This window comes from Urocitellus parryii, chromosome 3 (genome assembly GCF_045843805.1).
Source record: "Urocitellus parryii isolate mUroPar1 chromosome 3, mUroPar1.hap1, whole genome shotgun sequence".
In the NCBI taxonomy this organism is placed as follows: Eukaryota; Metazoa; Chordata; class Mammalia; order Rodentia; family Sciuridae; genus Urocitellus; species Urocitellus parryii.
The window spans coordinates 187,164,294-187,177,559 of NC_135533.1; the positions used below are offsets into that span (position 1 = coordinate 187,164,294).

General features: G+C 36.1%; 1 protein-coding gene across 3 annotated transcripts in view; it reads left to right on the forward strand.

The window, feature by feature from the left end:
- Nucleotides 1–13,266, forward strand: part of Rbms3 (RNA binding motif single stranded interacting protein 3) — a 665,566-nt gene that overhangs the window by 280,673 nt on the left and 371,627 nt on the right. For all 3 annotated transcript variants that reach the window (XM_026406224.2, XM_077795653.1, XM_026406242.2), the window contains exon 4: nucleotides 5,639–5,730. In XM_026406224.2, coding sequence (XP_026262009.1) covers nucleotides 5,639–5,730 — 92 coding nt within the window. The remainder of the gene's footprint in view (nucleotides 1–5,638; nucleotides 5,731–13,266) is intronic.

Consider the following 13,266-nt stretch of genomic DNA (forward strand, 5'->3'; position numbering starts at 1 on the left):
ATGAGAGATTCTGTAATCACTCAATAGTTCAGGGATACAAGAGAAATCCAGGAAAAATACCAAGGCAGGGAGGCAGCCAGATACCACCAGACTCCCAGGCACTGTGCATACCCTACTCTCCTCCTCTTGCAGGCTGCTCCTCACCTCTGATACTTGGTCTTCCCATTTTGAGCCCAGACAGCAGCCATAGCATACTGTGAAGTCTAAAAGATGGAAGGGGGAAATTGATGGAAAGCCAATTCTTAAACATCTTCAACTGTTAAATTTGAGTAGAATTTCAGTTGGAATTATAATTCTTAGCCAATGTGCTCACTTATTCTGTTCAGAAATCACATTTGACTCACAGCTGGATCGTCTTTGAAAGAAGTTGGGTGTTAGACCAAACCATCTGCGTTTCAAGTGGGCTTTTATGGCAGTCATTCTGAAAAGGAAGAACAATACAAATGTGAAATTCAGTGTGCAGTTACACTTTGAGAGCAAGGCTCCCTTGGCTGGCTCTAGATGCCACTGGAAATCTAAAACAGGAGTTCTGGTTTTATCATTCCTCTCCTTACACACATGCAGCAATCCCAGTGTTGGTAAATAAATAATCAGTTTAAACAGAGAATTTAAAGAGTCAGCAGCAACACGGCTTATTACAGAATGAGCTATAAAAGATAGTAAAGAGCCTTCGAATGAAATTCTAAGTGGATTGTCACCTAATGGTTCAATTGGGTGGCAAAGGTCACAGGGAATATGTTAATGACGATTGCATTAAAGAAACAAAACAAGAACCCTCTTGCAATTATATATTTATATCTACATATGCATACATGCATATACATACATGTATATGTTCATACACATGTATACATGCACATACCTATTTAATGCATATTTATATATTTATCTTTTTTTTTTTCTGAAGTCACTTGGCTAGTAGTGCGACAAAAATAGCCAAACGTTCAATTAACATACAAGGTTTAAAGCATTTCAGGAAAGCATTGATTCGATCTGTCAATGGAATGAGTGCGTTTGGCGAATGACCTAATTATCACAGAGTCGGTTCTTTCCCACTGCTCCACTTCCTGCTAATTGCAGAACTGCTGGCCTTCTCCCCCTGACAAGGAAGAAAAACAAGGACAGGGGTGTGTGGAGAAAACAGTGACATTTCGTTTTAATTCATTTGAACTTGCTGCCAAGCTTAATTACATAATTGGGAAAGTGATACGGGTGGGCTTGCAACCACGTGGGCCCAGGGTTTCCAATGGTTAGCATTTGCCCAAGTTCTGTCGGGGATTTTAGCAGTGACCATAAAGCATTATTAGCCAAGGCTGAACTAATCTCCCTACCCTTCCCCTCACCAGATGTAGGTACAGAGGTTCCTGTTCCCAGACTTGATTATTTGTCATTAAGGAAAGCAAATTGAAACCAAATTGAAGTTGCTTTATTCCTCAGTAAATGCATCATTATTCTCTCTAGGGAGCCTCGTATTTCATTTTGTTTTCTTCTGATTGTGATGTAGTATCTGCTGTCACGTAAAACTTGGGAATGCAAGGTTTATTTCCAGAATGGGAGTATTTTTTTTCAGGGTTGCTTTAGATATTTTTTTTACCTCTGAACTTGCATTTTAACTAGTGAAAGTATTTATGAAAGTCACTTAACTCAGTGGACTACTTCAGATTTGGTGACTTATCCTTTATTTATAATTTTGTTCATGGAGTGTTTGCTCCTCTGTTGGCTTGGAGCCATCGGTACAGATGTTTTGGATGAAGGGCCCTCTCTCTTTCCTGGCTGGCTTTATGACTCTTGAGATGTACACTTTATTCAAAGTTCAGCCATGAGTTCCCTATTTCAGAGACGCTCAGGATGTCTCATGTCCTTGCAGAAATTTCTGCTGTTTGGATAGGAGTTCAGCTCTGGAGATCATCATCTTGATTGTGTAATATCCTGTATAATGTGTGGGTTGGAAGGAAAGTGAGGAAGTTAGAACGAAGTCACATTAGAGTAAAGAACAAGAGTCACACAGTATGGGGCTGCCTTGCGGAGCAAGCGTGACTACACCACAGCCATGACATTGCATTAATATTATTTTTTATAATCAAGAATAATTAATAGACATTTGTATCAGTTAGTCACCATAGTAGTCTGAAAAGTAATCTAACGTCTTTTAAACATGCTTTGAGTTTATTTTAACAAATACTTATTAAGTACTGGCTATGCATTAGGTACAGTCCCAGTAACAGAGAGAATAGCAAAGAATAACACTTGGTAACCAAGAATGCACTTTGTTCTTCTTTCTAGTTCTTGGGAGGGAAGGCATAGTGCTTTCATATGTTCATCTGTGTCTTAGACACCCTCCCTACCCCTCTACCTTCTCAGGAATGTAATTCTATGTATTATCTCATTGCTTTCTTAAAGCTTTAATCTTTTATTATTGGCTTGATCTTTCCAATACATATTCAAAAGTGCGAAGAACAGAATTTTCTTATAATAAGCGTTCAATAAATATTTGTTGTTCACATTGGAACAAGGTGAGAATATTCCCAGCCACATAAGCACATATCTACCCACCAAATTTCCTATCTTAAAGCAACAGAAAGCTCAGTTGAGCTCATATCCCTGCTAGCAACTTTGCCTCTTAATTCTCCCAGTCAGTCAAGATAACTAACTAGAGAGGGCCTGTAAATGCTCTTTACCTCCTCTTCTTCCTTACTCTCCAGCTTCTCAGGTAGCCTTTCATTCCCATCACTTTTCTGAAGCAAAGGATGCTAGCAGCACCATGTTGCTGAGCTCACTGGGCATTTTCAAGCCTCTTGCTGGCTCACCCTCTCTTTCCTTCTTGGAAAATGTTCTTACCTTGGCTTTGAGACATCATCTTTCCTTTTTATTTCCTTCTTCCTCTTGGATTCTCCTTTAGCCTTCTTTGCAAATTCATTTTCTGGTCTTGCACCTAAATGCTGATGCTGTTCAGTTTCCAAACCTAGATCCTTTAAAAAAAAATACTTACTATAGACATTGTTGTCTATTCCCATCTCTTTAAATAACATCTTTATGCTCTTGCTTTCCTGATTTGAATTTTCAATTCCATCTGCTTTTCTGAGCACCAGCCTAATATGTACAACTGTTCCTTGACATTTCTACTGAGAGGTCTCATGGGCTTTTCTGACTCAATATGTCTCAAACCAGTATCTTTACTTTCCCTCCTATTGGAACCTCTTCCACTCTCCCCATCCCAGTAGGTCACGTCTCCACTCACCCAGGGCTTATGGAAAAACCCAGTAGTAATCCTTGTCATCTGCCCCCCCCTTACTCCCAACCCACTAAATGTATCACCAAGTTCTCTTAATTCTGCCTCCAAAATATAGCTCAAATCATCCACTTTATCCAGTCAGTTTCACTGCCAGCTGCCATTTCTATGGATTGCTGCAATAGCTCCTAAGTCATCCCCCTAATCTACTCATGCAGATCACTTTTTCTGTGATGTTTTAGTGTTCAACTAAGGTGATATGTATTTCATTTCATGCTACTGTTTCCTTAAAACTTTCACTAATGAATAATCAATTGTTAGATTCTGTATTAGAGTCTCTCTTTGTCTTTCAAGGGAGACATGCTGATGTATAATCATGGATTCATTTGTCTGGTTATTTGCCTCATGTCCATATCCCAACTCAACTGTGGGTTGCATCAAAGTGGGAACTGGGGCTATTTTTTTCTCAAGACTTCATACGCCATGCTTGTCATATTGCCTGACAGAGCATTTCAGTATTGAATGACGGAATGAAGCTATGAGTAAATGAGGAAGACTGACTTAAAGCATGAGGTAGAAGATGGGGAATGCCCAGTCCTCCTTTGGAGAGTTTGACTGTAGACCAGGTAGTCCATTAACTAATGCACTGACTGAATGAGCTGGATTGAATACTTTTATGAATTATTTCATTTCATGTCCTAACTTCAAAACCCAAGTCACTTCTCAGGATTAAATCCTCTCTCCGGTGAACTTCAGAGTTTACAAAATAGGATTGTAAAACAGTTCACCGTATGATGTATTTGAAAGGGTCTATGCAGCCTTGGTTTCACTTCTTGAATCTGCCAATTAAATGACTTGTGATGTTTGACCCATTGATCCTCTCATCTGTGCCTCAGTTTCTATGTATACATAAGAGTATGAGACCAATGTTGCATGAAACTCTTATGACATCACTACATGTCAACATGACAAACATCTAGGATAGCCTATGGCATAAGAAGATAATGTCTCAATTCTAGGTTTTTTTTTTTAAATTTTTGCCCTAATTCCACATCTTGACTTTTTATACTATTTCTTTCTGCTATTATTTTTTTCTATTTTACTCATCCTTATGGGTGGCAATAGTTATATTACCCACATAGTTTGAATTTTGCAGGAAGAGAAGAATTAGCAGTACTTAACAGAGCAGACTTCCTTTTGGATTAGAAATACAAACTTCACAGCTTCTCTGCCCAGCTTTTCAAGAGCATTTTATGGTACACTGCTGTGTAACAAGTTCATTTTAGGCTTCCATGCTGGGAGGGAGAAAACGAAGATGGGATTCGAGGGGAGAAAATTAAAAAGTTAATTAAAAGAAACAACTTGGTAATTGAATTCCCTAGCTCTCATCTTTGGTTACTGAGGTGGGGGAGGAGGGGTCAGAGCACATGGTTAGTTGGTTTGTGTCTGTGGCTCGCCTCAAAACTTCTAAGTGGGGTATGTATGAAAATACAGAGCAAATCCCTGCTTAACAGATAAGAGGAGGTGTAGAAATATATGGTTGGCTTTTTAGGAGCACCCACCAAACCTGCCCTCATATTCCTTCTTGAACATTTATATTTTTAAATATTCTTGGGGCAGCTGACATTGCCATTAGGCTAAGCCCTGGACTAATATTGGTTAGCATTAGGGCATATAAAACTCTCATTTCATTTATTCTTTTACTACTCGGTGTATACACACTCACAGGACCACAGTCATGAACAACTCATGTCTTTTTAGGTTGTGTTCAGGTAACCAACAAGTGGTTATTTGCTTCTTATTTTTAAAAGCTTGAATATAATCTACTGAATCACTCCTTCATAGATCACTGAACAGTTGAAATATTTTAAGATGTTAACATTGGAAGAGACAAGGTTCTGTGATGAAGTTCTAGCTTTGTAAACCAAAAAGATCTAGGTTGAAGTCCTAACTCACCCACAGCCTTCATTTATTCATGCAGCCAGCATCTGTTTGATGAAAACCTAATGTGTGGCAGGTACTATTGTGGTGGCTCATGATAACCACATGCTGGTTTTATGTAAGAAAATTAACTTCAGAGATAGATATTTTTATATTCTGCAGCATCTTGTTCTCACTCCTGAATTAAGTCCACTGAAGAAAGAACTTAGGACATAGAACAATATAGTGCCTTATCACCAAATAGATCTAAATCAGATTGCTGCTGATTTATTGCTCTCTAAAAATGAGTTACTCCTTTATTGTGGTACTTCTCCCAAGTACTAAGGACCACTGATTTGAGAGCCTTCATATTCAATCTGTTTATATTTAGAAGAAACGGATATAAGTCTTACCATAATCCCATACCCATCACTGTGATAGAGGTGCAGCTACCTGTGTGTACTAACAGGTGCTTTTGTGTTTTCACAGGTTATGGTTTTGTAGATTTTGACAGTCCTGCAGCCGCACAGAAAGCTGTAGCATCCCTCAAGGCAAATGGCGTGCAGGCACAAATGGCCAAGGTAAGACTTCAGTTTTGTGTGTGTGTGTGTGTGTGTGTGTGTGTGTGTGTATGAGAAAGAGAGAGATCTCAAATATTTCTCCATTGTGAGTTGATTCAGAAGTGGAATTTGCAATAATTTGGTTTATATTTACTTGCTAGAGAAAATAAACTACAATAAGACTTTGTTCAGAATAATCTGGCTGATTTATTGCATTGTTTCTTTGTGTATACTTATTAATGTGCTCTTTGTTATGGTAAACTCGTAAATTAATTAAGGATACTTGTGAAGTGCTCTTTTTTTCCAGAGAAAGGAGATGTATGTGTACTTGTGTCTAGGATTCTCACTGGGAAACAGAGTTTTGGTGTACTGGTAAGGTTTTTGGCAAGATGTCTTTGATTAACTGTGTGCTAAAAAATGCACTTCCATTCATCTGAGGAGAGCTGATTGTTGGATTATGGAATTGTCTGATCTGTGCAGGGCAGTAAGTTTACTGAAGGTCATTTGAATTATTAGAATTTCACTTTGGCCCAGAAACATTGAGTTTTCCTAAGTAATAATCTCATAGATATTGATGATTTTAATATTGTATTATAGAATAAGTTGTTGAAAACCTTCTATCTGAAATTATAATATAATTTTATTTCTAAGAAAAACAAATGAAATTGCCTATAATAATTTTGTATCCTGATTGCAATGGAGTTATAAGAATCTGCACATGTAATAAAATAATATAGAACTATGCAAACAATGTATCATTGGTTTCCTGGTTTTCATGTGGTACTCTATATAAGATGGAACCCATGTGGAAACTGGGTGAAGGGTACCAGGGATCTTTCTGTGCTATCTCTGCAATTTTCTACAAATCTGTAATTATTTATAAATAAAAAAACTAAAAAATCCCTTTATAACACTTGGATGCTTGATAGATATTTATGTTAAAGTAGTAGTCATTTTGGATTTGTTTACATGCAATGTCAGTTTTTAAATACATTGTATAATTAATAGTACTGAACTTTTGTATCTCTAGATTGTCAAAATTGGGAGTAAATACCCAGCAGATCTTGAAAACCTAATTTGAGGCAGTAATGCCAGATGCATGTATACCGTAGCCTTTATTGGTCCCTATTAGAGCTCAGTGTTATAAGGATGGAGTAATCAAATTTTCAGTCATTCAGATTTTGATGTAATTGCTAACAATTTCCGGCAACATTTTCCAATTTCAACTTGAGCTTGCTAGAGGTGGGATACTAGTCCACATGATCTGCAGTTGCCTCTGGGCAAGCGGATGCAGCCCACATCTGTTCACCTTTGGTTACAAGTCACTTCCCTTACAGATTTCTTTCGTGGACTCTTTGTCCTTTATGACCCTTTAATTGCTATTCAAGGCAATATAAATTAGAATTTGAATTCTTTCAGCTGTGTAATATATTCTTCATCAGGATTATGCCTGGAAGCTTTGGATTTTGGTCATGAACTAAGATGGATGAAGTTAATATATTTGATTAATAAGGAAATTACATACATGTCTTGGTTTAAAGGTTAGTTGGTGAAGAGTCAGTGGCAACCTCAGTAGCAATTTTCTGTACCCAAAAAACAAATAATAAAAACAGCTGTTAGTTTTATGCAAAATATACTTGAATATGAAGGGAAAGCAACACCTGTTGGTGAGAAAATGGTTTTAAATAGTACATAGAGAAAACTTGTTAGTGGAATATCTTTGATTTATTCTATTGTCAAACTCCTGAGTTTTGGAAATTGCTGGATTATAGCAGCTTTTAAATAATGAATGCAGCATGTATTATAAAATATGCTCAGAATACATACACACATATATATAACACCATATATAATTATATATATAATATATAATATGTAGATATATAACATACACAATAAGTTACTTAAGTTGTTTGATATAAACAGGAACAGAAAGTTGACATTAATTTATAGCTACTGGGGAGACACTAAGAGTATTTTTTCCTATTTCTTGGCATTCTGGTGCACAAGGAAACTCTCTTTCTTACACACACACACACACACACACACACACACACTCATTGACATCTTGTCCAGTTGAGAGACTATCAAAAGGGAAATATTTGAAAGAGCTTTAAAATTATTATTTACTCTATCCAGAATTTTGGCCCTTGACCTATACCCAAGGTACGTAGTAAGGAGGCTTCAATTGGGATATTTCCAGAGGTTCTCTCATATTTTATATTATCAGTTGTGATATCCATGAAGTAAATTCTTATTCTATTTTCCTCACAAACTTTGAACCTAAAGCCTAAAGCTTTAGATTCACATCTGCCTACTGGAAAACTTTCAGCAATAAATGACTCTGTAATTTAACCACCTAGAAGAAAATAAATAGCCTCCCTTTGACAATGAAATGGAACAGGCTCGACCACCTGCATTAGCAGATTTCTCCCTGAGCTATTGGATTTCATAGCACCTTTTCCTTTGTCCTGGTGGTAACTATTATTTATTATCATATAAACCCGCTGTCTCCAGGGCGTGTGAAATTTGCACTATATTTTTTGCCATTTAAGTATCTACTGAATCACCTCCTTCATTCTTGTTCTTATCAATATCCCGCTATGCAGGTTGTGGTGTCACATTTTAAAGACTCCAGGATTTTAAAATAAAAATGCTGCAAATAATCTAGAGTCCCAATAGCAACCCAGAGCTGACATGAAACTCTCCATCTGAATGGCTGTATTTACCTCCCCATCCTCGTGTGTGCATATAAAAACTCCAACTGATGTATCAGCAATAATGAATTTCATAACAACTTATTTAGGAAGTGACAATTGATTAATAATAAATAATCGTTAACACAAATGAAATTTTTATGTCTATTTGCTCTTTTGCCAAAAATAGCTTTTGAGAATTAAAGAATTCTTTTTTTGGAGAAAACAGCTTTAGAATGTTTTATTAGTACATGTTATTTAAGAACATAGGTTTGATTAGGGATAACATTGACCTTGAATACTGGTTCTTATATCACCTAACTATGTGATTTTTGCTTGTTATTTAAATATTTTTGAGGGCTGGGGATGTGGCTCAAGCGGTAGCGCGCTCGCCTGGCATGCATGCGACCCGGGTTCGATTCTCAGCACCACATACCAACAAAGATGTTGTGTCTGCCGAGAACTAAAAAAAAATAAATAAATATAAAAAAAATAAATATTTTTGAAATTCTGTAGCAGCAGCAGCAGTAGTAGTGATAATATAACACGTAGGTTATATAATTGCTGTGAGAATTTTTTTAAATGTACAAATAATTTGACCATAGTGCCTAGATGATAATATGAATTCAGTAAATGTTAATTACTTAATAAATACTGTTATCCATTAAATTAAGATTTGCTACTAGACCTTCTTCTATACATCCTAATATATCTTTTAAGTGTTGTGTTATTACAAAATAGTCTACTAAAAATATGGAAAAAAGCATCAGTCAGCAAACATTTTTATTGTCTAGTATATATAGCAGGCAGTGTACTACATATTAAAGAAGTAAGATTGAGTAAAACAGCTTTCTCATTCCAAATTCTTAAAATTTATTCCATCTCCATATTGCTACAGCTCTAAACTAAGGATCTGGTCTGCTATTATTCTTTCTAAACCTCAGGGTTTATAGATGAATGATATTAGCCAGGGAATGTGTATTTCCATGAGCATGAAAAGAAAAAGTGAAGAAGATTTAGCTAACAATGGCCTAATTGGCAGGTGTCTATTTCACTCATGTACTAAGAGGGACCCAGGTAGACAGTGAAGAGTAAATGCCTGAGCACCATCAAGGAACAGGTATTTCCTGACATCCTTTGTCTCTTATTTTCAAGCTGTACATTTATGTGATATCTTCTAGAGATCCAGCTCTTGTATCCACAGTTAATCCAATAACATGAAGAAAAGGGTGAATGGACAACGGAACATTATGGCTAATTCTGCTCTTTTACAAGATTTTCTAGAATAACAACTCAGCAACTGTGCTCACATCTCAGAGGCTAACACAATTACACTGTTTCCCCCATTAGCTGCAAAAGAATCTGACATGATAAGTATTGTGGTTTCTTTGCATCTGTAACCACATGTGGTTACAGATGCAAAGAAATAAGAATAAGCCATCCCCTTGGTTATATAGCATCCACAACACCATTATCCCATACTTATTTTTAAGGTGGCATGCATTAATTCATTTCCTATAGGAGCCAACTTGAAATCTTATCCTATTGTCACAGTGGGTTGTGACATCATCTCTAACTGGCCCTGGGCTGTCCTCACGGCTCACTCATTGCTTTAAAGGAAGCATGCAAGATAGAATGATAAAGAAGCAATAGGATGTATGTGATTAAAGGAAAACCACCATATATGTTGAATACCTGCTCTGTACCAGGATTCTTCTACATGCTAAAGATGTAGTACTGAAACCAAATGTCGTGGAGATCACTCTATTTTTCAGAAAGACAGAAAATAAGGGAAATATTATGTAGTCAGAATTGGTATGAAGACTATTGAAACTGGTTGGAGGTACAAAATGTTGAAGGTACAAAATGTTGGAGATGGGAATCGTGGGATAGGGTTATGTTTGAGTAGAGTTATGTTTTAGGTTGAATGGCCAGAAAAAGCCTCTCTGATTTTAATGACATTTGAACAGAAATCTAAAATAAAAGAGAACAGCAAACTCTCCCTATAGTTATTTTAAGAGACAATTATGAATAATTTCTACAGTAATGTAAGTAGAGGAGGCTTTGTGTGAGTTAGTGTATTTGGGTTCATTATCCATATCCTTCATCTTCTTTTTGGTAATAGATGAATTGTTAACATTACATCACTTCCTCTGCATTCTTTAATAGGAGTTCACTAGATGTAGTATATTTTTTGGATGATTTTTTCTTTCATAAACATCAAAGTCTAATTGAGTTCATAAATATTTTCTCCCAATACTTCATGTCTTCAAATCATGTGTTTTACCAGTGCCCATAAAGAAACAAGATGCCCTGTACCACTGCTGTGGGCTTTACTTTGAATAACTGTGACTCCAAAGCTTAGCAGTCCAGTGTTGCTTTTAACATAGTTCATTACTCTTGGATAAATGAGGGCATGTAATGAAAACTGCTGTATCTCATTTCCTAAACTACCACTTGAATGTCCGTGCCATATGCTCTTATGGGATATATCACCAACAGAAAAACATCTCATCATCACCATTTTTTTGAAAATTTCTGTAAAAGAAATACTTAGCCATGGGTCATTTACATGTCTATAAAATATTTGTGAATGTCTGCTTTGTTGGCTATGTCAACTCAGCTCAACTTTATTACCTGATCCTAATGCTGAATGCAGAGATTCAAAGCCCAATATTGAAATTGGGTTGATTTTAATCCTACTCATTAATTACTTGAAGTTTTTGAAGCAGAATCCTCTGAAGTTAAATATTTGTATTAGTTTTTACCTAACAATTTGCATAATCTGCCTGTGGGGTCAACCTTGAGCTTTTGCAAGGACTCTGCTCTATCCTCTTAAGTGAATTGGTGGGTATGTAAGCGTGTAGAATTTCCTGCTTTCCTAACAGTGGGGAAGAAAACAAAACAAAAAAAATGTCTTTGTACTTTAAATTGGAGTCTCTCTGAGTTGACCAATTACTTTCCCACTTCAGTATATATGTGGAAGTTCTCTTCAATCTGCAAAAAACATCAACACGTTTATCCTACCTCTTGGAAGGGAATGTATCCATTGGCTGGTCTCAATCAATAACTCATTTCTTGATATGTTGTTGAGAAGCCTAATAATAAACAGTCTTCATTCTTGGCTTTAATAATTTGTTCTTAAAGATTAAAAGAATAGATTCTTTCTTTAGTAACTATTATTGTAGTTGGAGGGATTCTAATTTAAATGCATTACTCTGTCCCATGTAGATTCTGATCCTATTGAAAAGGACAAAGAAATACACCAAAATAAGAAAACTAGCACTTCAATCACAATTGTGTTAGGAAAATGGGGCTTTGATTTGGGTAGAAAATGAGTCCCTTAATACTGAATGCCACAATTTGGTGTAGCAATCTGGACACAGGAAATGCTGGAGAACCACAGGCTTTCCTACCAAAGGATGAGGTCCTGTCTTATCCTGAGACCTAGAAGGAAATGAAAAATGTGCTCTCTGCTGGCAGTTAGATTTCAAGGGCAGGGCAAGGAGCAGTGGGCCACCCTTGCAGAGTTCTTGCTCTCAGACTCATGAGTTGGGTGTTATTACTTCTTTTACTTGGAAATATGAACTAAATGGAAAAATGAGAGAAGGACTAAGATTATACCCTAATATAATTCCACATAAAAATATAATAACAAGGGAGAAAAACTTTCCTCGCCCCAGCTCTTAACCAACCAATGGCTTTCTGCATCTTATTTTTATACTTACCCTTAAAAAAAAGGATGAATTGAAATCTTAGAACTATCTGTCATATAGATATATAATCTGATATCTCAACACTGAGAAACCTACTGATTACTAAAGTACATGGTCCACCTTGTGTTTCACTGTTTGTTATTAATGTACTCTGTGACACTTTCCAAACCTTTAACTTTGTCTATTCAACAAAAGGCAAAGAGATAGATAAGAGGATTTAGGTGACAAAGGAAATTATATTTCTCAAGTACCTGATCTATGCTAGCAAATAGGTTAAGTGCCATTATAGGTATTATCCCTATTTAATACTTTCTAGCATCCTGTAAGATAGGTATAATTATTTCAGATTTATAAATGTATAAAAAGAGATGTCCCAAGTTCACTAAAGATGTGAACCCAAACCCATCTGATTTTAAAAATTGATCTAAGCAGTAAGCTGCTAATGATGTTCTCCAATCTCTTCAGTGGTGCTTGGCTACTGGATTTCTAAAGTGAGAGAAAAGACTGGACAAACTTGTTAATATAGTAGATTCAGGAATCTAAGTCATGATTTACACAGTAGGAAGTTAGTTAATTTTCTGCTGAATAAATAAATGAACGAAAAAATAACCAATGTTGGTTATATTGTCCTTTTTTTCGACTGATTTATTGTTGTGATCTTAAATTAACTTTTGCACATGAAGTTCCTTGAACTTCCTATCCCACTAATGATGTGGTTGAATAATTCAAGTCAGAGCCACAGAGTGTGTCCTGGAGAAGGTGGGAAAAATAAACTGAATATGGTACCTAAAGCATTCATACCCATTTGTCCAGGAGGACGTATTTCTTGAGTCTGTGATATGAGGATTCAATGTAATCATTCCAACCACTCACTGGAGAAATAAGACTGATGGAATCTTTATGTTTTAAGAATCTTTAACATGTGAAGACAAAGATCATTAACTCTTGTATTTGAGAAGCTTTAAAGAAATTGGATGTGTACTTACCTGTACATACATGTATGCATACACATACATATGCATACACATACATCCATATACCCATGCATGTTAAAATGACTAATTATAATGAGTTGCCATGATTTTTCCAGGTAGTTATAGAAAAAAAAAAAAACCACAAAAATGTTTCACCATTCCACAGCATGT